The 27,449-nt window shown below is 49.3% G+C and overlaps 3 protein-coding genes and 1 non-coding gene across 16 annotated transcripts in view; 2 read left to right on the top strand and 2 right to left on the bottom strand.

Annotated features, from left to right (window-relative positions):
• OTUB1 (OTU deubiquitinase, ubiquitin aldehyde binding 1) overlaps positions 1-27,449 on the top strand; it is a 238,450-nt gene that overhangs the window by 110,144 nt on the left and 100,857 nt on the right. The window lies entirely within an intron of this gene.
• PLAAT3 (phospholipase A and acyltransferase 3) overlaps positions 1-27,449 on the bottom strand; it is a 369,991-nt gene that overhangs the window by 301,533 nt on the left and 41,009 nt on the right. The window lies entirely within an intron of this gene.
• The window catches only part of MARK2 (microtubule affinity regulating kinase 2), a 76,206-nt gene that overhangs the window by 38,345 nt on the left and 10,412 nt on the right, over positions 1-27,449 (top strand). For 12 of the 13 annotated variants that reach the window (XM_050757136.1, XM_050757128.1, XM_050757127.1 and 9 more), the window contains exons 2-10: positions 21,733-21,912; positions 22,155-22,208; positions 24,789-24,837; positions 25,165-25,230; positions 25,320-25,390; positions 25,610-25,666; positions 26,407-26,643; positions 27,087-27,206; positions 27,308-27,407. In XM_050757136.1, the coding sequence (XP_050613093.1) occupies positions 21,733-21,912; positions 22,155-22,208; positions 24,789-24,837; positions 25,165-25,230; positions 25,320-25,390; positions 25,610-25,666; positions 26,407-26,643; positions 27,087-27,206; positions 27,308-27,407 (934 nt within the window). Of the gene's footprint in view, positions 1-15,051; positions 15,229-21,732; positions 21,913-22,154; positions 22,209-24,788; positions 24,838-25,164; positions 25,231-25,319; positions 25,391-25,609; positions 25,667-26,406; positions 26,644-27,086; positions 27,207-27,307; positions 27,408-27,449 lie in introns of those variants that run through there. The other variant, XM_050757137.1, reaches the window with a different exon arrangement.
• Positions 8,901-9,004, bottom strand: LOC126936644 (U6 spliceosomal RNA). Its single transcript, XR_007719476.1, has one exon. It is a non-coding gene; the product is annotated as a U6 spliceosomal RNA (small nuclear RNA).

Below are 27,449 nucleotides of genomic sequence, written 5' to 3'. Positions count from 1 at the left end.
GAGGAATTCCTTTCCTCCCAATTCCAACCTAAGTGGTCACAGAAAGATCTGTTTTGGCATTTGGATTTCTGATTGGGAGTTTAGGCATCTGAGAATTGAATGCTTGCTTCATACAAATATAGCCTTAAGACATCTCGTCTTTTTTAAGCCCTACATGCTTTGCTTGGGTGTTAATTGAACTTGGGGCTTTTTAGGGACCTTATGTTGCCTACCTCCCTAATTTCCCCTCCACTCCACCCCCCAAAAAACCCAAAGAACATTGGAAAAATTGAGCAGTGCCTCAAGGTCACTTGACCATAAGTGGTATTTGGCATAGTTAGCTGGTTTGGTGAGAGATTTCTGCTTTATATTTGAGCAAAAAATTTCTTGGCGGGAGGCCTCTATGCCGTGTTGCCAATGCTTGCCCGTGTGCCCCCTCCCCTCCCTTGACAGGTTGTTTTAATCCCCTTGTCTGTAAACAAGTGCAGCAGAACGTGTCAGCCCAGCTCACATGACCTTGGTTATCTCTTCATGGGGTAACCAGCATCAGCGTTAGATACCACGGTCACTTGACATGGTAGAGCTGTCAGGGTAGAGTGGAGATACCAGCAGGAATCCTGGTCTGTGAAGAAAGGTAAAGGGGAGTGTGTGTGAGGCCTCAGGACCAGGTGGGAAAAGTCTGCTCCCATGGGGTAGGGCTTTCAGCTGTGAGAAGAGGACAGTTTCATTCCTTCTACTTTTTTAAGAGATTCTCACTCTGTCACCCAGGCTGGAGTGCAGTGGTGTAATCAAGGCTCACTGCAGCCTCAACTTCCTTAGCTCAAGCAGTCCTCCTGCCTCAGCCTCCTGAGTAGCTGGGACCACAGGTGCATGCCACCACGCCCAGCTAATTTTCTTTTTTTTTGAGATGGAGTCTCACTCTGTTGCCCAGGCTTGAGTGCAGTGGTGTGATCTTGGCTTGCTGCAACCTCAGCCTCCCAGGTTCAAGCGATTCTCCTGCCTCAGCCTCCTGAGTGTCTAGGATTACTGGTGCGCGCCACCACGCCCAGCTAATTTTTCTTTGTTGAGATGGGGGGTCTCATTATGTAGCCTAGGCTGGTCTCAGACTTCTTGCCTCAAATGATCTGCCTACCTCCATCTCCCAAAGTGCTGGGATTACAGGCATGAGCCACTGTGGCCAACTTTCATTCCTTCTTTATTACCCTAAAATTTCTAGTTCTGGCATCTTGTTTTTCTTTCTCAGACCCTGTCTGCAGGGGCCCAGGACATGCCGCTGTTTCAGGAAACTACCCCTGAGATGGGGCAGATGTATGCTAGTTCATGGGCTACAAAACCCAACACCAAAAATCCTATCTTCCTAAACAGCGATCCTGTTATGTTGTGTGAAGGACAGTGGCGATAGGGGCCTGGCTGCCAGAGAGGCTGCTGGATTCTATGGCAGACACACCCAGGAGCTGGAAGTGTGGCTAAGCTTTCACCAGCACCATCACTTCCCTCCCTATATACATGCACACAGGTTTCCCTTGTCTCACAGCTGAAGAGGCAGCGCCCAGCTTCAGTAAGCACTGTGTATGAGAATGGACTTACTCCGGTCACACTGCGCACACGCATGTGTGTGAGAGAGAAACATTGATCACATTTCCCATAATGACAGTTGATTTGCAGAGTTTCCAGGTCCATACATCTAGGGTGGGATGTGTGTGTTTTCATCAGGGGAGAGGAGAGTGGCCTTTTGTGGAAGAGATAAAATGGTTGAGCTGCTGGAGCCTTTTCTAGCTCCATTTATGCAGCAGCCTTTCTGCCTGGATGCAGACTTGAACCCAAGTCCAAGTTCAAGCCATGTACATAGATGACCAGAACTTAGCCTTCAGCTGCAGGGCTGTACTGGAGAAAACATCCGTCTCCTTTTGGAGATGCAGGGAATTCGTGATGAGCTTTGAGTAAAGAAGTTCAAGCTGTATCTTCTAGCAGCCTACAGAATAAGTTGGAAAAGGATATGAAATTATAGAAATAACCAGCATGTCACCAGGCATTGTTCTCAGTGCTTTAGATGGTGTGGATATTTGGTAATTTCTGATTCTTTACCTTCTATTTTATTTTATTTATTTTTTTATTTTTTTGAGACGGAGTCTCGCTCTCTCTCCCAGACTGGAGTGCAGCGGCGCGATCTCTGCTCACTGCAAGCTCCGCCTCCCCGGGTTCACACCATTCTCCTGCCTCAGCCTCCCGAGTAGCTGGGACTACAGGTGCCCGTCACCACGCCCGGCTAATTTTTTGTATTTTTAGTAGAGACGGGGTTTCACCGTGTTAGCCAGGATGGTCTCGATCTCCTGACCTTGTGATCTGCCCGCTTCAGCCTCCCAAAGTGCTGGGATTACAGGCATGAGCACCGCGCCCGGCCTCTTTAACTTCTGTTTTCAAGAATTGGTAGGGACCCCTCTGTGGCTGTGGGGTTCTTTGTCCTTGGTAGTTAGCATGAACTATGTAGAGCAACAGAATGGGTAGCCACGGCCTGTGGCCACCAAGCTAAATTCTACTGATGAGAGGTGTCCTGGGTGGGTCTTCATTTATGCCACCATACCTATTTCCAGTTAGAGCTGCCTTTTAGGATTTGTTGGGTAGGAGCTGTATTCCTCTTGGAGCCATCTTTTCTTCCCTGCCGTCTCTGAGTGAATTCAGAGGTGGAGAGCTACAGACTTGGCTGCTCGCCTCCTTCAAAACACCCAGCGTTCCCTTGTCCACAGTCTCTGTAGCAGCACATCTAGCAATGCCCAAGAGCGGCCCCCTTCCTCCCAGCGCCACCTGTTAATAGGTGGTTCTGGTTCCTGAGGGCTTCCACAGTGCATGAGCTAATCTCACCAAACAGTGCCATTCCCAGGTTCATACCACAGAGGTTAGAAATGCCTTGGGCCATTCCCTTCTCTTAGAAACCAGTTCAATCAGACTTTTTTTTTTTTTTTTTTTTTGAGACGGAGTCTTGCTCTGTCAACCAACCAGGCTGGAGTGCAGTGGCGTGATCTCAACTCACTGCAGCCTCGACCTCCCCAGGCTCAAGTGACCCTTCCACCTGGGCCTCCTGAGTAGCTGGGACTACAGGTGCCCGCCACCACGCCCGGCTGATTTTTGTATTTTTAGTAGAGATGGAGTTTCACCATGTTGGTCAGGCTGGTCTTGAATGCCTGACTTCAAGTGATCCGCCCGCCTCAGCCTTCCAAAGTGCTGGAATTATAGGCGTGAGCCGCCGTACCCAGCCCAGACTCTTTTCATAGGATGTTGAAAGGATGAATTAAGTATAAAAAGTGCCTTTTGGTCGGGTGCAGTGGCTCATGCCTATCAGTTGAGAGGAGTTTGGGCAATGTGGCGAAACCCCATCTCTACAAAAGTACAAAAATTAGTCAGGTGTGGTGGTGGGCATAGTCCCAGCTACTCAGAAGGCTGAGGTGAGAGAATCACCTGAGCCTGGGGAGGTCGAGGCTGCAGTGAGCCAAGATTGTGCCACTGCACTCTGGCCTGGGTGACAGAGACCCTGTCTCAAAAAAAAAAGTACTTTTTAATAAGGCACATGTAATGGAAAATGACTGTCCTCTGGTTTGCCATACTTTGCTCCTAAGTAGAAAGTACAAACAGCAAGGGCCCCCTTGGAGCAAAATTGTCATTGCCACTAGCGAATAAACAGCAGTGGTTGGCTTTGAGGGGCACCTTCAGCCTAAAGCCATAAGCTGACATATACTCAGTCTCACTGAGAAGCTCGGGCTTTCCACTCTTCACCTAACTGCTGACAAATGAATCCTCCATTGATCTGGCAAGCTGGCCAGGATACCTGCCTAGGCCATGGCCACTTAGTAACAGGATCCAGCCATCAGCGCAGGGTTGAGACTACAGCAGCAGTGGCAAGCTGAGTAAGGCAGGTATGAAGCATAGCCCCCACGTCAGCTGCCTAGTAGGGAAGACAGTTGTAAAGAGCATTTTTTGCCCCTGATATGTCAGGGTACTGTTGCAGGTTGTCTTGTCTCCTCTAGCTGGAAGTTGTTCTACCTGGCCTTCCTTAATTAGCTCTTCTGTTGTGTAAGGCAGCACCCATTTAAAATTTTTCCTCTAGCCTCATTCCTCATCTCCATCTGGGTTTATATCTCCTCAGACCCTCTCTCCTACCCAGCCTTAAGCTCTACCCCAAATGCTTTGAAGCTCTCTTGTTCAACTCTTCCTTTTTTTTTTTTTTTTTTTTTTGAGACGGAGTCTGGGTCTGTTGCCCAGGCTGGAGTACAGTGACCCGATCTTGGCTCACTGCAAGCTTCGCCTCCCGGGTTCATGCCATTCTCCTGCCTCAGCCTCCCCAGTAGCTGGGGCTACAGGTGCCCACCACCACGCCCGGCTAATTTTTTGTATTTTTAGTAGAGATGGGGTTTCACCATGTTAGCAAGGATGGTCTCAATCTCCTGACCTTGTGATCCGCCCACCTCGGCCTCCCAAAGTGCTGGGATTACAGGATTGAGCCACCGCGCCTGGCTCAAGTCTTCTTGATTCAAGCCCTCACCCAGAGCTTGAAGGCTAGGGAGCCCCAGTGTCTGCTGCCCATGGTGCTTGGAGAGCAAAGATCTGTTCCCAGGTCCTGAGTTGGAACTCTGAATCCATTTCCTGTTCTGGGCTATGGTTTAACTCTTAAGTACGATTCACATACCACTTGAAATACTATGCTGGGACCTTATGGGCTGACCTGAGAACACAGCTACCATTTGTAACATGTTTCTATGGAAAAAGAGTTCCTTCTCAGAACAGAACTTTTGGTAACTTGGGGATTTCTTGACTAATATGCTGCAACAGATTTGCATTTGCCTGTGGAAGTGTCTCTTTATTTTGTATTCAGCTGGGTGCAGTGACTCACGCCTGTAATCCCAGCACTTTGGGAGGCCGAGGCAGTCAGATCACTTGAGGACAGGAGTTTGAGACCAGCCTGGCCAACATGGTAAAACCCCATCTCTACTAAAAATACAAAAAAAAAAAAAAAAAAAAAAAAAAATCTGGTCCTGGTGGTGCGCACCTGTACTCCCAGCTACTCAGGAGACTGAGGCAGGAGAATCACTTGAACCCGGGAGGTAGAGGTTGCAGTGAACTGAGATGACACACCACTCCACTCCAGCCTGGGCGATAGAGTGAGACTCTGTCTCAAAAAAAAAAAATTTTTTTTAATCATACTTTGTGGTCATGGCACTATCCATCGTACAAGTAAGTCGTCCTCCTATACGCCAGATGGCAAAAAAGAAGCACCCTCCTCTTCCTACCCAGAAAAGTTGCTGGAGAGCTGCCCTTGTCTTCTGTGATTGCCTTGAGGGCTAGGTTTGTCTGGGTTCTCCATGTCAGCTGATTTGATCCATAGTCCGGTAGCACCTGAAACAGGATGCCCTCATTCCACAACTTAGGTGCCCTCCCCTGCTTGGGTTTTTAGTGATCTGCTGCAGGAGAAAGATAGCACCTCTCCCTGTCAGCAGGAGCAGCCCTGTAAGGGCTTGCTTCTAGAAAGATCAGCCAGTTGGATTTTTAGTTGTCACTTAAGTGGAGTAGCCACTTTGCAGCCGGGCCCAACAGGGAGACAGTTCTGAGGTGAGGGTGGCAGTGACAGCCTTGGGGTGGTTTCTGATGCGCTGTGACCTCTGGCCATGGTGACTTCTGGGGCAACAAACTTTGTCCCAGTGTTTTTTTCTGACATTTCCTCCTTCTTCAACTCCCTCTTTGAAACTGGAGGAGTAGGAAGGCAGTATTTCTTCACTTCCAGAGAAAGATGCAGCAGGAAGAGGCGCATGGCTTGTTCTGCACTTTCCAGCAGCAGGGCTGGGTCTGGGGGGTCTAGAAGGCCTGTTTCCCAGCTCCAGACTGGATCTTATCCTCAGCATACAAGCAAATTTTAAGGAAACCACATTGGAAAGGGCAGAAACAAAGGGTTAAATCTGTACCCAGGTAGAAAGACTGTTGCATAAATGCTGAGAGAGTTTTTTTTTTGTTTTGTTTTAAGATCTCATGCTTCTTTTTTACTTTGTGTTGGCAAAAACCCCAGGAGAAGATGGGAGATTCTGGGAGGAGATGATTATGCTGGGTGAGTCAACTGAGCTCCCCAGCTGCCGTTTTTAGTTCCTTTGCTTTTTTGTAACAGGAGGCAGTTTGGGGAGGGGTTGGGGGCAGGGTGGGAATGCTGATTCGTGCAGCAGGACAGGAGGCAGGTGTGTATGGGTGAAATTATTTTGACACCCTACATTTAACAGGGCCTTAGAGTCAGTACATTGGTTCAAGTAAGAAATATTAAAGCAGAACTCTTAGTGTGGCAAACAATAAATAAATGTCTCCTAGATTCTTATACAAGTCACTGTCTGTCCCCAATTGGTAGCTCTTAGAATGGCTGGAGTTGCATTCATTGTCACAGCAAGACACAATGGTTTTGATAGCAAAGCAGTAGAGAAACTAAATGTAGAGAGGCAGAGAGAACTGTCTTAAGTGGGAGTACCTGGTGGTTGTCTTGGGCAGCAGGAAGTTTGAAGGAGAGGGTTTTCCCTCTGATGAAAGGAAGGCTAGGGCTTGATTCAGGGGAGCAAGTGTGATGGGCCCTGCTGGTCCCTGGTTGTGCCTATATTCTGAGTCTGTCTCCAGCTCAACTTGGTGATCACTCACTTTTCATCCATCGCTGGAATAGGGGATCTCGTGGCTCACTACCCTCATGGGTATTTTTTGCAGAGTACACTGATGTGGGCTGTCAGTTATCACTTGGTCCCAGAGACTGTCATGAAGACACCCCAACATGTTTTCTTATTTATTCATTTGTATACATTTATTCATTCAGTACTATATTGAATATTGTGCTGGGCATTGTTCTGGGCCATGAATAAGACAGACCTGGCCTGGTGCAGTGGCTCATGCCTGTAATCCCAGCACTTTGGGAGGCCAAGGTGGGCAGATCACCTGAGGTCAGGAGTTCGAGACCAGCCTGGCCAACATGGCAAAACCCCGTCTCTACTTAAAAAAAAAAAAAAAACAGGCATGGTGGCGGGCACCTGTAATCCCAGCTACTTGGGAGGCTGAGGCAGGAGAATCGCTTGAACTCCTGAGGCGGAGGTTGCAGTGAGCCAAGATCGCACCACTGCACTCTAACCTGGATGGCCAGAGAAGAAACTGTCTCAAAAAAAAAGACCAAGGTCCCTCCTTTTGTAGTGTAGTCTAGCAGGAAGGACAGATAGTAACCAACCAACTTCAAGGGCAACAAATGCCTTGAAAGAGGGGAAACGGGGCTGGTAGCAAGAAGTTGTGATCTTCCTTCCCTTACCCTTATATCTTGGGGTCGAGAGTAGGCAACTTTAAAGATGAAAAAGTTGTGCCTCTCTTGTTCCCTACGTATTATAACATGGGCCAAGTAGGTGTGGCCATTGTTGGGCACTGAGGGTATATGAAGGTGAAGGAGACACTGGCTCTGATCTGTCAGAGCATGAGGGGGTTAAGGTATGGGGACACAAACAAGAAATTAGTGGGGCTGGGTGTGGTGGCTCACGCCTATAATCCCAGCACTTTGGGAGGCTGAGGCAGGAAGATTGCTTGAGCCTAGGAGTTTGAGGCCAGCCTGGGCAAGATGGCAAGATGCCATCTCTACAAAAGAAATAAATAAAAAACTAGCCAGGTATAGTGGCACACACCTGTAGTCCCAACTATTTGAGAGGCTGAAGCAGTAGAATCCCTTGAGCCCAGGAGTTTGAGGATGCAGTAAGCTGTGATTGTGCCATTGCAGTCCAGCCTGGGTGAGAGAGCAAGACTTCATCTCTTACAAAAGAAGAAGAAATGAAGGGTACAGATAGAGTGCTGAGAGTCCAGAGAAGTGAGCGACCACTCCCAGCTAAGACAGTGTCTGGATTTGAGATAAACAAGGGATAAGAGGACTTAACCTGGATCACAGGAAGACGCGTAGGATAGATGACCACTTTCCTTTTAGTATGTGTAGATCTGGGTAGCTCCTTGTACCACAATTCTGACCTATTCTTTTTTCTTATTATTTTTATTTATTAAAAAAAAAAATTTTTTTTTTTTTTTTTTTTGAGACAGAATCTCACTCTGTAGCCCAGGCTGGAGTGCAGTGGTGCAATCTCGGCTCACTGCAACCTCCACCTCCCAGGTTCAAGTGATTCTCGTGCCTCAGCCTCCCTAGTAGCTGGGATTACAGGCGCGTGCCACCATACCCTGCTAATTTTTGTATTTTTAGTAGAGATGGGGTTTCACCACATTGGCCAGGCTGGTCTCGAACTCCTGACCTTGGGTGATCTGCTCACCTTGGCCTCCCAAAGTGCTGGGATTACAGGCATAAGCCACCATGCCTAGCCTGAAATAATACAATTTTTAATCTTTTAAAAAATATGGGCCGGGCGCGGTGGCTCAAGCCTGTAATCCCAGCACTTTGGGAGGCCGAGACGGGCGGATCACGAGGTCAGGAGATCGAGACCATCCTGGCTAACACGGTGAAACCCCGTCTCTACTAAAAAATACAAAAACTAGCCGGGCGAGGTGGCGGGTGCCTGTAGTCCCAGCTACTCGGGAGGCTGAGGCAGGAGAATGGCGGGAACCCGGGAGGCGGAGCTTGCAGTGAGCTGAGATCCAGCCACAGCACTCCAGCCTGGGCGACAGAGCGAGACTCCGCCTCAAAAAAAAAAAAAAAAATATGGGCCGGGCTCAGTAGCTCACACCTGTAATCCCAGCACTTTGGGAGGCCGAGCTGGGTGGATCACCTGAGGAAAATTAGCCAGGCATGGTGGTGCATACCTGTAATCCCAGTTACTTGGGAGGCTGAGGCAGGAGAATCACTTGAACCCGGGAGGTGGAGATTGCGGTGAGCCAAGATCGCGCCACTGTACTCTAGCCTGGGCAACAAGAGCGAAACTCTTGTCTCAAAAAAAAAAAAAAAAAAGGAATGCCTCACAGATTTGTGTGTCATCCTTGCACAGGGGCCATGCTAATCTTTTCTGTATTGTTCCAATGTTTTATGTATGCGCATGTATGTGCAGAGCGGTGGAACTGGGTTATCACAGGTCTAACTCCGGAACGGCACCCTTCACTATTATCCCCAGTGTACAGCAGTGGAGCTAGGAAGAGAGACCGAGTGTCTAGAGAGCCCAGAAAATACGCCAAGAACACACATACTGGGCAAAGAAAACGAGCTTAGGAGGAAGCCCAGCCACCTCAGCTGCACTGGTTAGGATCTGCTACCTCCCCACAGTCCTGTGTAAAGTGAGCCAAACCTCTGTGCTACAGGCTGCCTTCTGCCTACCCCCACCACCCCCATCCCCCAGAGCCCTGGGCTACTGGCAGGCTGGCTCTCCTGTGATATGGAGGAATTTGTTGGTCTCCATGGTTACGGTAACCCACTGGTATGGGAAGAACCGCATAAAGTGCGAGGCTGGCAGTGTGAGCTTCCCCCAGCCCTTGGCACCATGTGGTACTGGTATATCAGTTGTTTTGTGGACCTTTTCTGGGAGGAGGGAGTTAAGGAACTGATGAAGAAGGCAAGAACCCTGGCAGGACCACTGTCATCATCCTCTGGGCCACACAGAGGGCAGAGGCATGGGCACTTTGTCATTCACCTACTCTTCCTGCAGGATGGTTTTATGTTAGGAAAGAAGGTCGTCTTTGCCTGATGGCCCAGCCATGGCAAGAATTTGACTTTTCCTTGTTATAGAAGGAATAGCAGGATGACAGGAATCAACTTAGCTATACTGGTACTTACAGTCAAGTTTCTAGGTATTGCAGCTCTTCCCAGAGCCCAGAGAACCCTTGGAGATGGGAAACAATGGTTCCTACCCCAAAGTGAAGCTAGATAATAATAGAATCCATCATCAAGACATTCCCGAACACCAGGTTCTATGGTAAACACTGACATGGATTTTCTTTTTTCTTTTTTTTTTTTTTCTTTTGAGACAGGGTCTTACTCTGTCACCCAGGCTGGAGTGACGCAGTGTGATCACGGCTCACTGCAGCCTCAGCCTACCTCCCTGGGCTCAAGTGATCCTTCCACATCAGCCTCCCAAGTAGCTGGGATTACAGGCACATGCCACCACACCCCGGCTAATTTTTGTGTTTTTCTGTAGAGCCGGTGTTTCGCCCTGTTGGCCTCGAACTCCTAGGCTCAAGGGATCTGCTTGCCTTGGCCTCCCAAAGTCCTGGAATCACAGGCGTGAGCTACCATGCCCGGCCAGATTTTCTCAATCTTCCTGCTAATTCTGTGAAATGGGTCCAGCTAGTATCTTTATGTCCCAAATGAAGAAACAGATTTGGAGAAGTTATGTCACTTTGCTCATGTTCAGTCAGCTGGTAAGCAGCAGAGGTGGGCAGAGCGACTCTAGTAAGTTTTCTGTATAGTTTACCTCTTCTAAGATTCTGGAAGGCAGGAGCCAGATCTCACTGAGCTTTGCAACTGGAGCCAGGGCTCCAGAATACTGTTGAACAAAGGTTTGCTAGTCTAACAGTAGTTGGGGATTTAGAGACCAGACCCCAGCAAGCAGATTCTCAGGGATGAAAGTGGTCCTGGAAGCCTACTTTCAAGAGGAGCCCAGCATTTCAAGTGGCTCTGAAGACAAGAGATTTGGAGAGTGCTCTTTGCATTGTGGCTTCCAGGCCTGAAGGAGAGTGAGCTGGAGGTGGCTCTCTGTTCTCACCTCTTTTGCCATGTCAGGTTTTTCCCAGGCAGGTTTGAGGCCCGGCCCGCCTCATGGGCCAGGCTGCAGTGCTGATCTGCCTGCCTTGTGTCGAGGATTGTAGCTCAGAGAGCTAAAGGGCAGTAAACCACCTTGGTTTTGGCTTTGTGCTTAAGTTGCAGGCTTTCTGGTTATCCTTTGTGAGGGAGGCTCCTACCCTGGCTGGGAAGAGGGAGCAGCCCCTGCCTCCCATCTACAGTGGGATAGTAAAGGAATGTGGCTGTTTCTCAAGTGGAGCAGTCACAGTTAATTTTGGGGGTGGGAGCATCCAGGCTCTCCACTGGTGAGTGCCTGCCAGTTTTACAAGCTCTCCAACACTGAATGCTCCTCTGGTTTATTGGCTCTTGGCAGTTGATAACCATAGTTGCTCAGAATCAAAGGATGCAAAGACGGTTTCTGGATACAGTGAGGGAGGAAGGGTTAAAAAACAAGGGACTCCAGCTCCCAGTTACAAGATGTTTCATATGGCCGTGCGCAATGGCTCACTTCTGTGATCCCAGCACTTTAGGAGGCCAAGGTGAGAGGATTGCTTGAGCCCAGGGAGTTCGAGACCAGCCTGGGCAACATGGAGAAATCCTGTCTGCACAAAAAATACAAAAATTAGCGGGCTTGGTGGCACATGCCTGTAGTCCCAGGTGCTCAAGAGGAAGATCACTTGAGCCCAGGAGACGAAGACTGCAGTGAGCCAAGATCATACCACTGCACTCCAGCCTGGGCAACAGAACAAGACCCTGTCTAAAAATAAATAAATAAATAGGGACTTGCCACAGGCACATGACTTTTTTTAAGAGACAGAGTCTTATGCTGGGAGTGGTAGCTCATGTCTATAATCCCTGCACTTTGGGAGGCCAAGGTGGGCAGATCGCTTGAATTGTTGAGTTCAGTACCAGCCTGGACAAGCTGGCAAAACCCTATCTCTACAAAAAATACAAAAAGTAGCCGGGCATATTGCTGTGGCCCTATAGTTGCAGCTACTCGGGAGGCTGAGGTGGGAGGATGGATTGAGCCCAGGAGGCAGAGGTTATAGTGAGCCAAGATTGTGCTGCTGCACTCTAGCCCGGGTGATAGAGTCATACCCTGTCTCAAAAAAAAAAAAAAAGAGAGACTGGGCTTAATGGCTCATGTCTGTAATCCCTAGCACTTTGGGAGGCTGAGGCGGGCAGATTACTTGAGGCCAGGAGTTCAAGACTAGCCTGGCCAAGGTGGTGAAACCCCGTCTTACTAAAAATACAAAAATTATCTGGACTTGGTGGCATGCACTTGTAATCCCAGCTACTTGGGAGGCTGAGGCAGAAGAATCACTTGAACCCAGGAGGCGGATGTTGCAGTGAGCCGAGATCACACCACTGTACTCCAGCCTGGGTGACAAAGCGAGACTCCATCTCAAAAAAAAAAAAAAAAAAAAGAGGCTGGGTGCGGTGACTCAGACCTGTAATCCCAGCACTTTGGGAGGCCAAGGCGGGCGGTTCACAGGGCCAGGAGATTGAGACCATCCTGGCCAACATGGTGAAACCTACATCTCTACTAAAAATATTAAAAAATTAGCTGAGTGTGGTGGCAGGCTCCTGTAATCCCAGCTACTCGGAAGGCTGAGGTAGGAGAGTCACTTGAACCCGGGAAGCGGAGGTTGCAGTGAGCCAAGATCAGGCCACTGCACTCCAGCCTGGGCAACAGAGTGAGACTCCATCTCAAAAAAAAAATAATAAGAGTCACAAGAGTCATTCTTATTCTGTCACCCAAGCTGGAGTGCAGTGGCACGATCATAGCTCACTGTTACCTCCACCTCCTGGACTGAAACAATCACCCTGCTTTAGCCTCCTGAGTAGCTGAGACTACAGGCCCATGGCACCATGCCTGGCTAATTTTTGAATTTGGAGAGAGAGGGTCTCACTGTGTTGCCCAGGCTTGTCTCGAATTCCCAGGCGCAAGTCATCCTCCCACCATGGCCTCCCAAAGTGCTGGGATTAAGGCACGAGCAACAGTGCTCAGCCCCATGTGGCTTTTTTTTCTTTGAAACAGAGTCTTACTCTGTCACCCAGGCTGGAGTGCAATGGCGCAATCTGTGCTCACTGCAGCCTCTGCCTCCCAGGCTCAAGCAATTCTCATGCCTCAGCCTCTGAGTAGCTGGAATTACAGGAGCATGCCACCATACTCGGCAAATTTTTATATTTTTAGTGGAGATGGGGTTTCACCATGTTGCCCAGGCTGGTCTCGAACTCCTGACCTCAAGTGATCCACCCTCCTCGGCCTCTCAAAGTGCTGGGATTACAGGCATGAGCCACCGTGCCTGGCCCCCATGTGACTTTTTATCTAAATCCTACCCTGTCTCTTCCCAGCCTTTCTGTTTGAGGTCAGTGCTTTGTATTTCCTCCGTTTGCAAAACCCCTTACTGTCTCCCACAAATAGGATTGAGGAAACAGTCCTTCTGTCACATTGCAAAGCCCTAGAAAAATGAAGGGACTGGAAAAATGAAGCTGTTTGATCCTGCTCTGGTTCTCAGTCTACCAGTGAGTGAAGGGGCCGGAGGGCCCAGGCAAGCTCAAGCCCAGGATCCAGTGGGCCCACTGAAGTCAGGGCCCACTTTTCGGGGGCTGAGAAAAGGAAAGGGTTGCAGTGGGACCACTGGGAGAGGCCTTTAAACAGCCCTCCACCATTGGCCTGAATCAAACATTGTCATTCCCATTGTCCCGAGTGCCTTTCCTGAGCCTTCATACCTTCTGCCTCCTAGCTTATGGAGGAGGAGCCAGGGGCTTATCTTTTGGGGGAAATGAGAGCACAACTAGGCATCAAGAAGGGCTGATGAGAAACTGGTAAGGGGGACTGACTGTCAGGAACAGCAGAGTGCTGAAATGGTGACAAAAGCTCTGGGCTCTGGCCCCAGCTCTGTACTGAGAAGCTGTGAGATTTTGGGCAAGTCTCATAACCTCTGAATGCCAATTTCTCAATGGAAAACGGGGAGACTACCTACCCTGTAGGTCTGTGTTTGGAGAAGACAAAGTGGATATACAGTAGTATCAGAAATGTGAATCTGTTGGCCAGGGCTCATGTGTAAGGCAAACATTTCTTGGCCATTCCTGAGTAGCATGGTCTTGCAGGGATATAAGATATCTTCCTCTGTAAGAGCACAGAGGAAGCTTTGCCCTTCCCTAGAGGGTTAATGGCTACCAACATGAGAAGGTCACAGAGTTCCTTAATGAGAAAGAGCCTAGCCTAGAATCAGGGATGAATGAGAAATCGTTCTGAGAACCAGAGGCAAGGCTGCAACCAGCACGTAGACAGGGGTCGTTGGTCTGGAAGGGGAGTCTTCTCCAGATGAGAGACAGCCAGCTTGCCCTGTGCTCACCATGTGCCCAGGTAATGGGGGCTTAGCAAGAGGAAAGTGTGAGAAATCCCAGGCCTTTGGAATTCCTTGAGAAAGCAGTGTTGTTTTGAAGGTAAGGCAAAACTGGAGACTGGAGACTTGGAGGTGAGTTAGAACCTAGGGATGGATGAATTTTCAGAAGCAGGGCTGGAAGGCACTTAGAAGAGACATTTGGATTGTTTCTAGCTTTTGGGCAAAATCTAGGATTAAACATGATTTTTTCATTGATAGAATGCTCTATCAGTGATAAAGGCTCTTAATCTAGAAAACAGACCTCTAGGGGGCTTTACATAGAGTCCCCGAACTCCCTGAAATTATGCCCAAAATATTTTGTGTCTAAGTGGAATGTGCATGGTTCTAAGGTTAAGCACTGCTTTTTTAGGAAGTAGGAGGTCCATCCGCCACTGTCAGCTTGCTGGTTTCTGCTTACCCTCCTCCCTGCTCTGTTCTTGAGGGGGTGGTTTGCTGGTCTTTGGCAGGGCCGCCACTCTGGGTCAGCACATCTGAGTCACACGTATTCCTCCCCAGCCCTATTGGAGGTTTTGTTAAAGTCATCTGCCCCTACCCAGGTCCCACCTGCTACAGGTGAGCTAGGGTTTTATGACAGCCGTGGCTGCAGTGAGTCTCCTCACCCTCTCGCCAGCTGTTACCCAGCAAAGCACCTTGGGGAGGGTGGGGCTGCCCACTTCCGGGGAGGGAGGGAGGGGGAGGGGAGAAGGAAGTTGATCTAAACCCTCCTCTTTCTCTCTCTGTCTCCCTTCCTGCCCTATTCCCCTCCTGCCCCTTCCCTCCCACCTTGCTTCTGGTGTACTGTCCTGGAATTGCACGCACTTCCTTACCACCAGGCTTCTGGCCCTTGAGAAGTCAGCGGGGCTTTGTCCCTGTTGCTCTCCTTGCCAAACCCAGTCTCTCTGCTAGTGGTGGTTTCGGTTGCGACACCGTCCAGGTTCCCAGGCAGGAACCGCTCGGCCTGGCTGCTTAGCTACTTTTCACTGAGGAGGTGGTGGAAGGTGTCGCCTGCTCCGGCTGAGTAAGGGTGGCTGGCTGAGCCGGCAGCCCCCGCCCTGGGCCTGGCTCTTCCCGGCCTCTGTACTTTGCCCTCGCTGCCTGACAGGTTCTGCTGTGGGCTCTGCTGAATGGAAGTCGCTGGTAGTCCTTTTCCCTTTCTCCAGTCTGGTATGTTGTCCCCCTTTTTACTCTAGGATTGCCTCCTCCTCTTTCTTCCCTCTCACCTCAAACATAGGATCTTTAGAGAGTTGCTAAGTGGCGCCCTGCCTGAGTCCAGCATAGTAATATTCATGGGAAGGCTGTCCAGATGTGGAAGTGGCATTGACTAGGAAAGGAAGAGGGAGCACATACCAGAAGAGTCTCCCCTGGGAACAAGCGGCTTGACAAGTGGCGAGGAGGGACTGGTGGGAGGCAGAGTCCCGAGGCCTCAGAGAGGATGCTCCGGTGCTCCAGTGAGGGGGAGCCTAGGATCTAGGGCTGTCACCCAGGGCCGGTGCCCAAGGGATACTTTTCTCTCCCGACTCTGTAGTACCCGGCTTACTCTGCTTCTGGCCAGGGAGTATCACCCCTCCTGGTTTGGCCCCTTCTCAGCCCTCGGGAAGCCAAAGGACACTTAAGGCCAGCCCTGAATGCAGAGCCCCAAAGCATGAGCTTCTCCACGGGACAACTGTTGGTAGGAGCCTCCAGCATTAGGGCCGGGGCCCTGCCTACCTGAGTCAGCGCCAGGCCTCTCAGGGTGGAGGCTGTCTTCCGGGCAAGCCTGACAACACACCTAGGCCGAGTCTGAGATCCCAGGCGGAAAGGGCCCGACAGGCCCAGTGGATGCAAAACTGTCTTTTTATTTTCTCCTCCATGTCCTGCCTTCTCTTCCTCTCAGTAGCCGACCCCAAAGCTGTTTCAGCCCTACTTCTGAATCAGGCCTGCTTAGTAACTGCTTGGTTTGCCTTTTGGTTCCAAATAACTGCCTTGCAGGGTGACCCCTTATTCTTCCTAAAGGCTACTTGAGAGCCATAGGGGCTCCTCTCGACAGACCTCCTCCATCCTTTAGGGCCTGCCTGGAGTATGATATAGGCCAGAGCTTTGGGAGTGCCTGGTGTGCCACATCTTACTATAAGCAGGGAGGATGGTGGTGGAGGGGAGAGCATGGTTTTCGCCAGGTCCTATTGAGTTGGCCTAGTAGGGTAGCTAATCCTCAGCCTGCCATCCTGTTGGTGAGACCCAGGGCCAAGCTGAATGGTGCAGCCAGAACCCAAAAAGGGAAACTCTCTCTATATATTAGCCACTGCATACTCTTACCACTTTATCCTTCAGGGAAGCAGCTAGGTGAGGAAGTTGTGTCACTTGGGGCCTTATCCCAAGAAGCATTTCTGTTGGAGACTTTCTCCTCTCTTTTCCCGTTCTCTTTTCTCTGCTTCCTCCCCGTGGCTTGCCTCCTTACCCTGGCTCACATCCCTGCTGTGGGAAACATATTACAGCATAGAAGAGGGGGTGCAGGGGTAAGTAAGGGAAGGATTGAGCACTTGGAGTCCTGTGAGTTGGATGGTTCAGTCCTGAAAAGTGGGTTGGTGACTTTGGAGCAGGGGATCAAAGAGCAAGCATCAGTGCTTATTGCTTCTCTGGCTCCTGAACAAGCAGAACCTCCTCTCTTTCCCTGTCCTGGATATCCAGTGTGGGACCAGCCCTTCACAGCGACCCTGTCTTGAGTTCCTAACTCCCCTTCTTCCCTCTTTTGAAGGGTAGAGGTGCTGGTGTCGGCTAGCAACAGGTTGAGGGAGTGTGGCAGTTCACCAGGTCTGGAGGAGAGCGGGCACTCAACCTGGCCCCTTTTGCGGAAAGGCCCCTAGCATCTCTTGTCAGCCTCCAGCTGGGCTGTAGCTGGCTTAGCGGGCTCAACTTTGATTTGGAAGGTTGTTTTGACAGTGAGACCTCTGGATTGGCAGATAGTAGTATTTGGGGACATAATGGTTGCTCTTACTGAACACTGGATAGGGTGTTTTACATGTGTTCTCTCATCTACTTTTGTAAAGTAGGGAACGTTTATTGCTACTTTACAGATAAGGAAATTAAAGCTTGTAGGTGGGGGAGACAGGACTTGAACCTGGTTCTGTTGGACTGCAGCGTTCCTCAAGATCGCTGCCTGGCACAGATGTCTGGCAATATTGGCCACCGGTCGTTTTTTTGGGTACTTCTCTTTCCTATTTGTAATAATTTCACCTCCTTCTTGACAATGTTGATGTTACAGTTGTTCTGTTTTGGGGTTTTGTGTGTGTGTGTGTGTGTTTCCTTTTTGTGAATGAGGGTCTCGCTATATTGCCTTTTTAAATATATTCTTTTTTTTTTCCTTTTTGTGAATGGCAGGTCTTGAACTCTTGGGCTCAAGCTATCCTCCTGCCTCTGCTTCCCTAAGTGCTGCCTGTAAAGGCATGAGCCACTGTGCCTGACTTGATGATGTTGATGATAATAATAAAGTTAGTATGTGCTGAGTAGGTGGCAGATTTAGGATTTGAAACCTAGCAGGTTATCTCCGACATCTACAGTCTTAACCAGAAAGGAGGAGAATGAATGGCAGAATCTTGCTTGTGGTTGTTAGGCTCCTTGAGGCCCATTGTGCATGCAGCAGGGCCAGGCAGGGAATGCTGACCTGTGCCACACAGATCGGCCCCTCGGTTCACCAAGAGGGATGGGCAGAGCAGAGCTCAGGATGGGCGTGGGATGCCCAGATTTGGTCTCAACTGGCAAAAGGCCCAAGTCCCCAGGTAGATGCTAAATCCCTGGTCTGGATTTTGAGAACTTAGAGACTGTCACGCTTCCTGCTGCCTTGGACTTATATCGTCAGAGAAAAGGGGAGTGACAACAAACTTAGAAGGTGAACTAGAGGTTGCCAAGGAAACTTTCCCACCCATCTTCCTCTCGTAGGAGTTGGGGCAGAAGGAAGGTTTTTCCTGTTCATTGCCCCTTAGGCAGACTGGGGAAAGTGGGAGGCAGTCTAGCAGCCTGGAAAGGGAAGCTGGGGCTGAGAAAAAGGTAGCCTGAGGAGGCCAGGCTTTCAGTACCCTGCTGAACAGGGCTGGGGTACCCTTCAGGAGACTGGCCCAGTCAGGTACCAGCAATGCCCTGCTCTCCAAGGGGTGTGAAACCTAGAGATCCTTTGGAAGGGAAAAAAGCAGGTATTTAAAAATCCACCTGTCTAGCAAACACTGTTTGAGAACCAACCAGTCTTAGGTGAGCTACAGGGTGCATGGAGAACAGAGCACCAGAGAGCTCTGTGGGCTGGAATGAGCAGACAGTAAGGGCTGGGGGGCTTCATGGAGATGCAAAGGTTGGTGAGGAAGAGAGAAAGAAGGAAGTTAAAAGGGCCTCTTCTGGGATGTGAGGAGCCTCCTCCCCCTTCAAACATCTACCAAATACATGGGCTCTTTCTCCTCCAAGGTTCAACCCCATGTGTTTCTGGGATCTGGTCAAACAGCTCACCAAAAGACACCCTGCAGCTACTATGCAAAGGCCCTGCATGGGCACAGTGAAGAAGGGGAAATGTCAGAATCAGGATACTGAATTTACTTGCTGCTGTCATTTCTGCCTGAAAAGCATCTGGCTGGCCTAGCAAGGTTCTTGCCTAGGAATGCTGGACAGTTCCTTGGGTAGTAGTAGCAAGTCATTCTTTTTCTCTGTGGTTTTTGAGTGCTTCACTTACAGCCAACAGGGGCCATGAAAGGAAGAACTTTGACTCACACTCCTCTGGTCACCCTGCTGCCCTCCAAACTGTTTCTTGAAGTTTCCAAGGCAGCTCTGGATGGTTCTGGGATGAGGCTGTGGCCTCATATGCTTTGTTGCAGTATGCTGGAGCGATCGTACCAGATGTTCTTTGTGAGATGTTCTTTGTGAGTTGTAAACCAGGGCTCTAATCAGGAGTTAGACCAGACTCTGCATTTTTGTTTTTTTTTGTGTGTGTGTGTGTGTGTGTGTGTGTGTGTTTTGTTTTTGTTTTTGTTTTTGTTTTTGTTTGAGACAAGGTCTCACTCTGTCACCCAGGCTGGAGTACAGTGGCATGATCATGGCTCACTGTAGCCTTGAACTCCTCCTGGGTTCAAGCGATCCTCCCGCCTCATCCTCCAGAGCAGCTGGGACTATAGGTGCGTGCCACCACACCCAGTTGATTTATTTGTTTTTATTTTATTTTGTTGTTTTGAAACAGAGTTTCACTCTTGTTGCCCAGGCTGGAGTGCAGTGGTGCAATCTCAGCTCACTGTAACCTCCTCCTCCCGGGTTCAAGCGATTCTCCTGCCTCAGCCTCCCTAGTAGCTGGGATTACAGGCGCCTGCCACCACGCCCAGCTAATTTTTTTGTATTTTTAGTAGAGACAGGGTTTTACTATGTTGGCCAGGCTGGTCTCGAACTCCTGACCTCAAGCAATCAACCCGCCTCAATCTCCCAAGATTTCTTAATTTTTTGTAGAGACAGAGTCTCCCTATGTTGCCCAGGCTGGTCTTGAGTTCCTGACCTCAAGTGATCCTCCTGCCTCAGCCTTCTAAAGTGCTGGGATTATAGGCATGAGCCACCTTGCCTGGCTCAAACTCTGAACAGTTTTAGTGAGAGATAATTCACATACCATAAGTTTATCCATTTGAAATTTAAATGAGTGACTTTTATTAAATTCACAGTTGTGTATCCATCACCGTAATCAATTTTAGAACATTTTCATTACCCCAAAAAGAAACCCCACACTCCTTAGTTGTCACCCTTAAATTTCCCCCGTCCTTCTCAGCAACCACTAACCTACTTTCTGTCTCTATAGATTTGCCTGTTCTGGGCATTTCATATAAATGGAATCATACAATATGTGGTTCTTTATGACCAGCTTTGTTTACTCAGCATCATTTTCAAGTTTCTTCTGTGTTGTAGCATATATTCTTTTTTACTGCCAACCAGTACTCCCCAGTAGGGAGATGCTACGTTTGTTTATCTGTTCATCCAGCTGATGGGCATTTGAATTGTTTCCACTTTTTGACTATTATGGATTATGGTGCTGTGAACCTTGGTTACAGGTTTTTTGTGGATTTATGTTCTCTTTTGTATATACTGAGGAGCGGAATTGCTGGCTCACATAGTCTGTGTTTAGCAGTTTGATGAATGTACATGTCTTCACGTAGATAATGTTTTTTGTCTAGACCATACCCTTTTTGTACAGGTTGAACATCCATAATCCAGAAGCAAAAATGCTCCAAAATCTAAACTTTTTGAGTGCCAGCATGATGCCACAAGTGGAAAATTCTACACGTAACCCCATATGACAGGTTATAATCAAAATTCAATCACTTTGTTTCATGAACAAAATTATTTTAAAATATGAAATTACCTTCAGGCCATGCATATAATGTATACGTGAAAAATAAACGTTTAGACTTGGGTCCCATCCCTGAGATATCTGATTATGTATATGCAAATATTCCAAAATTCAAAACGATAAAAAATCTGACACGTTTCTGGTCCTAAGCATTTTGGATAAAGGATATTCAACCTGTATTATGTTTGTATGCCTGTTCAGTGCTGGTCATTATAGCTTCTGCATCCTCGTCCCCTCATTTGAGCCAGGAGGGCAGAGCAGGGCAGACTGCTGCCTTGCTCAGACCTAGTCGGTCAGTCATTTCATTGTACAAGTACTCATTGAGCAGCAAACATAAGCCAGTCTCTCTTTAAGTGCTGGGATCTATCAGTGAATAAAGAATATATGCCTGCTTTCATGTGCTTCCATTCTTACTGGGAGAGACGGAAAATAAATGTAAAGTGATAAATAATAAAGGTTCGGTGGGGCATTGGTAGTTCAGCGGCAGAAATTTCGTCTCCCATGCAGGAGACTTGGGTTTAACTTCCGGCCATGCAGTCCTTCCATGCAGGGAGGGCTACTACATTTCTACCCAACAAGGTTATTATGGCCGGGTGCGGTGGCTCACGCCTGTAATCCCAGCACTTTGGGAGGCCAAGGCGGGCGGATCACCAGAGGTCGAGAGTCTGAGACCAGCCTGAGCAACATGGAGAAACCCCGTCTCTACTAAAAATACAAAATTAGCCGGGCGTGGTGGCGTGTGACTGTAATCCCAGCTACTCGGGATGCTGAGGTGGGAGAATTGCTTAAACCCAGGAGGCGGAGGTTGCGGTGAGCTGAGATTGCACCATTGCACTGCAGCCTAGGCAACAAGAGCAAAGCTCTGTCTCAAAATAATAAATAAATAAATAATAAAGGTTCATGTAAGTTTTGGTTGGCAGTGAGGGCATTGAAGCAGTTATGACCATGTTGCTACCATGACTTTGAGATGCAGTCTTCTCGCAGTCTGCACAAGCAGCATAGTGGGAAGTGGGGTACCGGCTCTCCCTCCTGAGCCAGACGAGCTGCTGTGTTGCCAGTGGAGGTTCAGGGAGCCAGTGATGGGACAGCTCTGCTCCTGAGCTTTGCCACCCACAGGACCTGGGCACTGGACCTTATGATGTGCTCCTTTGGAGTGAAGACTGGCTGTCATCTCAGCCCCCTCTCCTTTCTTCTCCTGTCCTATGTTTCTTCACATGCCTACCAGCCCCCTGGAGTCTGCCCCTGCACCCTCCTCCCTTACATATTTTGCAGAGAGTGTTTAGAGGACTGGAAGTGTAGCTTGTAATGGTATCTCTGTTTCTACCCTGCAGCCCACCTTGGGACACCTTGACTCCAAGCCCAGCAGTAAGTCCAACATGATTCGGGGCCGCAACTCAGCCACCTCTGCTGATGAGCAGCCCCACATTGGAAACTACCGGCTCCTCAAGACCATTGGCAAGGGTAACTTCGCCAAGGTGAAGTTGGCCCGACACATCCTGACTGGGAAAGAGGTGAGCACTGGGACTGGGGACATGGCAGCACCTCCCAGCCCTGTTGACACTCCAGCAGGTGGTGATGGGACTACTACTGCAGCCAACCTCTTGTTTATCCGGCAGAAATGAGATCTGACATATAGGGGTGCAAAAAGCTGTGGGATGAAAAGGAGTGCGAAATATAAAGGAGGAAGTAGATTGGAATCCTGGATTTTGCCTAGTCAGAGAAGTGATTTGGGGCTTTTTTGTCTCATCCTCAGGTAGCTGTGAAGATCATTGACAAGACTCAACTGAACTCCTCCAGCCTCCAGAAGGTAAGCACATGGCACCTGCTGTCCGTTTGTTTTTTGTTTTGTTTTGTTTTGTTTTGTTTGAGTCAGAGTCTCATTCTTGTCACCCAGGCTGGAGTGCAATGTGGCGTGATCTCAGCTCACTGCAACCTCCGCCTCTTGTTTTCAAGTGATTCTCCCACTGCAGCCTCCCAAGTAGCTGGGATTACAGGCGCCCGCCACCACGCCTGGCTAAGTTTTGTATTTTTAGTAGAGATGGGGTTTCACCATGTTAGCCAGGCTGGTCTCAAATTCCTGACCTCAAGTCATCCGCTCGTCTCGGCCTCCCAAAGTGCTAAGATTACAGGTGTGAACCACCGTGCCCAGCCCTCCTGTGCCTTTCTAAATCTCTCTTCTGGGGTCAATGATCTACTCACCCCATTTAGACCTCCTCTTGAATTCCTAGTTTAAATTTTCTGGCCATTTCACTCACCACCCCACATGGCTCTGCTACCTTAGGGGTTTTAGTTGAATCCTCTGTGGTGACTCCTCCTGAGTGGGTTTCCTGGCCACAGGCACTGGCTCTTGTGAAGTCTTTCTGTTCATTCCCAGCCGCTTGGCCTACCTGTCTGACCTACTTCCTGCATCTTGTTATCTTCTGGCTTGCGGCCAGCCCTATGCAAAAACACATGTTTGTAGCCACTACTAGAAACACATGCAGCTACTTCAAGATCTGGAATGATCCAGGGGAGTGGCTTTAGAAATACAAGAATAAGAGGAAACAGGGAACCTGCAGCTGGGTTCTGTGCCAGCTACATTTTAGAGAATGAGCTCCAGCTCAAATTTTCTGAACAAAACCTAGTTCTGTTCATCTTGTGGCAAATCAGATATTTTCTCCATAAGCATATTGTGGTAGTTGAGTTAGGAGAAGGCATGATTTGTGCTAACATTAGAGTCAGATACAGTGATACTGGGAACCTTAGGAGTAGGGGCTAAGGATTGTTGTTGAGGGCAATGCTCATGGAATTAGAGTGGATGAGTTGTTCCCCTGACGTGCAAATAGCCAGAACCAAGGTGTTTCCTATTTATTGTTACCCCTGGGATCCCTTCAAGGGTTCTTCAGTTCAGTGGAATCATTGCTGTCATCACCAGGGTGTCCTTGCTTGGAGCTTTCCAGGAGGAAGGGAAAAAGGGCTGCTCCTGACATACTGGCTGCAGCCCCACAGAAGTCAGCGTGGGATGGGCCATTTGGCCTTGGGAGCAGTCTAGCCTGCCATCGTAATAATCGCCAGTCCACCAAGCCATCTTACTCCCTACCTTGTTTTTCTCCCTAATTCTTCCTGACTCTGTGGAAGGCACCAACACTGGACAAATAGAGCCATTTTCAAAACCTTTTGAGACTCTGTTACTAAAGCCAGTCTGATTCTGGCCAAAAATGTGATCTCAGCAATAATCCCTAAAAAATGAACATTGAAGAAGCTAGCCCCCTCAGGGGTCTAGATGAGCCCAGAAAACCCCAAGTTCTCCCAGAAGAATGCCACTTCCATGCCAGGTGAGCAGCCTTAGGGGAAGAAACCTTGGCAGTTGCCTCTGGCCCCATTTCAGTGCTGCTCCCCATTACCACCCCAGAGGGTGGTAGCGAGGCTTTTTGCCTCTTCTTCCAAAATATCTGTTGGGCCAGGGAAAAAAGTAAGAAAAACCTAGGCTCTAATAAAGGGTAAGGTCAGCATTGGGTTCCTGAAGATTGGAAAGCCTTTTTCTTCTTTTGTGTTCTAGCTCAGGAAAGCTCTGGGGCATCATTAAAGGGGAAACAAATGTATTCACTTTATTCCATAAACCATATCTTGAATTAGGGCTTCCCCTACCCCCCCCCCCCAACAAAAACAACAACAAAAACTAGTTCTGCTCTTTGTGCAAGTGATGAGGCCTGGAATTACAAAAAGCCCCACCTCCAGTTCTCTGGCCCCCGCAGAGGGGAAAGAGTTCATTTCTGTCATCTGTCTTTATGAAAATACATGGTTTGGAGCCCCTGGTTTTGTTTCACAAAGAGAGCGTGAGTGTGTGGAGGTGGATTTGATTAAAATTGGCATCAGCTATATATAGGAGTGGCTTCTTCTGTCACCACCCTGGAGGCCCAGGAAGGAAAGGCCTATCCCCTGGAACAGAGCCCTCTGACTACTGTAAATCAGAAAATGATGGGGTCCCCCTCTGGTGCTCCACCACCCCTTTACACAGACCAAGCTGGGGTGTGTACTGTCACTGAACCAAGGCAGCAGCTCGGGTTCTGAATATTCACGCACATGGGCTCACACTCCCTCCAGCAGAGGCACCCAGCCAAAACCCGCCTGCTGTTTTGGGGCTGGATTTGGTAGACGCAGCAGAGGGCACGGCTGGCTCATCCCAATGCCATCCCGGGTAGCACGTCCCCACAGCCAGCCCTCCTCCAGCTTCCCCGACTTCCCAGCCACGGGGAAGGCTGCACATGAGCTAGACAACCACCCTATTTTCTTTTCCCTGCCTGGTTTTGGTTTTTTTGGGAAAAAATAATCCTAGCAGGGGCTCTGTTTGGAGGTACCTGAGGGGAGCAAGTTGAGCAAGCATGACCCCTGGCATTTTATCTTCCAGCTATTCCGCGAAGTAAGAATAATGAAGGTTTTGAATCATCCCAACATAGGTGAGCACAAGTTGTCATTTCTCTCTTCTTCCCCAACAGCAAGGCTCTGCTTTCCAGCGTGTCATCTTCTCCCCAAGGCACACTGCCTTCTGGAGTCTGCGGTCTTCAAGGATGCCCCTGGGGAAGCTCAGCTCAAAATCCGTTTCCGCTTCTGGCATACTGGGCTGTCCTTAGCAGTTTGGCTGGCATGAGAGGAACTTGTTCCTGGGAGTGGGGGATCATGAAAGGAGGGGAGACTTTCATCCCCAGGATGCTCCTGGACATGTTTTAGAGCAGTATGTGGCCCCTGCTGCTTCTTGACTTAAGCCTTGGCCTTTTCTCTTGTAGTTAAATTATTTGAAGTGATTGAGACTGAGAAAACGCTCTACCTTGTCATGGAGTACGCTAGTGGCGGTAGGTGTGGAACTGCCTCTTCCTGTTGTGCCCCCACTTCTTCCACCTCCAGCCAGCTCTGACTGAGATCCCTGCCTGGTCTCTTACAGGAGAGGTATTTGATTACCTAGTGGCTCATGGCAGGATGAAAGAGAAAGAGGCTCGAGCCAAATTCCGCCAGGTAGGTGTGACTCCCTCCATAGGATCTGGACCTGACCTCTGCCTTTTGGGGTTTGACATATAAGGATAAGCTGCCTGTCTATAAGTGGCCCCTGGAGGGTACTTTGGGCTCTGCTTATCTGTGTGGTAGCTTAGCACTAGGTCACAGGATCACTGCTCTGCCAGCCCCTGTGGCCCACCCTCAGGCACCCCTGGGTTAACCCTTCTTCCTTCCTTTCAGATAGTGTCTGCTGTACAGTACTGTCACCAGAAGTTTATTGTCCATAGAGACTTAAAGGTAAGGCATGTACTTCTCCTTGTGCCTTTGAGTGGGGGCCAGGTTGTTCCCCTCATTCTCCATGATAAAACCATCAATAACCATCAGGCCCTGAGTGTTCAGGAAACTCCAGCCTTGCTTTTTTTTTTTGAGATGACCAGAAAGCCCCTAGGGCTGCCTCTGATAGAGACCTTGTGGCTGGACCTCGGGTTCCGTTCCAGCCCTTGAGCAGGGGGCCTTTGCCATTTCACCTCTTGGCACATCACCTTTCAGTGCTGCCAAGAGAGGCAGGCACACTCCAGGCTTTCTTGGTCTTTCAGGCAACCTGGTAGCCGACCCAGGGAAGAGTGCTGAAAGTTCCACAGCTGTATCCCAGCTGCTTTTCAGGCAGGCATGCATATACCATCTCCATTACCAAGATACTCAAGTTTGAGGACACCTGTGAGTCTCTTGGTTGCTGAGTCCTCACAGACATGATTTGATTAACCTGGGCCTGATGCTGTAGCTTTGCACAGCTCACAGGGTCTCTGGGCCTTCGGATCCCATCTCTCCCACAGCTGCCCATGTGAGGAGGGGCCTGCACTGCCTTCCTCCTGCCCAGCCCATTCACGCTGATTGAAGCCCTGCCCTGACATTGGTGGAGAAAGTTCTGAGACTGAAGATGACTTTCCATTTGTTCTCCCATTCCTCTCAGCTCCTTCCTGCCCAGGGCCTTATTCTGGTTCACTTGGTTCCCTGATGTTTTCCATCTTACCTCCCAGGCAGAAAACCTGCTCTTGGACGCTGATATGAACATCAAGATTGCAGACTTTGGCTTCAGCAATGAATTCACCTTTGGGAACAAGCTGGACACCTTCTGTGGCAGTCCCCCTTATGCTGCCCCAGAACTCTTCCAGGGCAAAAAATATGATGGACCCGAGGTGGATGTGTGGAGCCTAGGAGTTATCCTCTATACACTGGTCAGCGGATCCCTGCCTTTTGATGGACAGAATCTCAAGGTGGAGTGAAGTGCAAGCTTTTTATTGCTTCTCATTTCCTCTCGGCCTCTGGTCTTAGCCCTGACCTCCCGCCTTTGCCACCTGTCTACATTTGTCCCAAGCCAAAGCTTCAGAGAAGGGCTTGCTGAGGTAGCAGCAGTCAAAGGCCTTCTGCACCTGGGAATGAATAACCTCAGTTCCTTTCTCGAAAGATGGGATAAACTGTGTGTGTGTTCATCTCCCAAGGCACTCCGGATTGCAGGCCTCGGACTGGTCAAGTTAGAGGGTACGAGGGTATTTGACTTCACTTGCCTCTCTGGTGAGGTGTCTTGTCCCAGGCTCTCTGCCTTCTTCCATATTTCATTTATGTCTGGCCAGGCCTAGGCTCTGAGGATCTTGGATATTATGTTTCTTCCTTTGGCCTTGGGATAATTTCAATTTTCTAACCCTGGATCCTCCTACAGGAGCTGCGGGAACGGGTACTGAGGGGAAAATACCGTATTCCGTTCTACATGTCCACGGACTGTGAAAACTTGCTTAAGAAATTTCTCATTCTTAATCCCAGCAAGAGAGGCACTTTAGAGGTGAGCGGTGGAGCCCAACTGGCGGAAGGGCCTGGGGTCCCCATGGACACTTTCCAGCTGACTTTCTTCCCCCTGCCCTTTTCCTTCTCTGTGCTCCCCAGCAAATCATGAAAGATCGATGGATGAATGTGGGTCACGAAGATGATGAACTAAAGCCTTATGTGGAGCCACTCCCTGACTACAAGGACCCCCGGCGGACAGGTGAGGCTGTGCCGGGCTGTGAGGTTAAGCTTGCCTAGGAGT

Source organism: Macaca thibetana, chromosome 14 (assembly GCF_024542745.1).
Source record: "Macaca thibetana thibetana isolate TM-01 chromosome 14, ASM2454274v1, whole genome shotgun sequence".
NCBI classification, from domain to species: domain Eukaryota; kingdom Metazoa; phylum Chordata; class Mammalia; order Primates; family Cercopithecidae; genus Macaca; species Macaca thibetana.
Note: the sequence above shows the minus strand (reverse complement) of the source record. Positions and strands in the feature narration are given on the sequence as shown.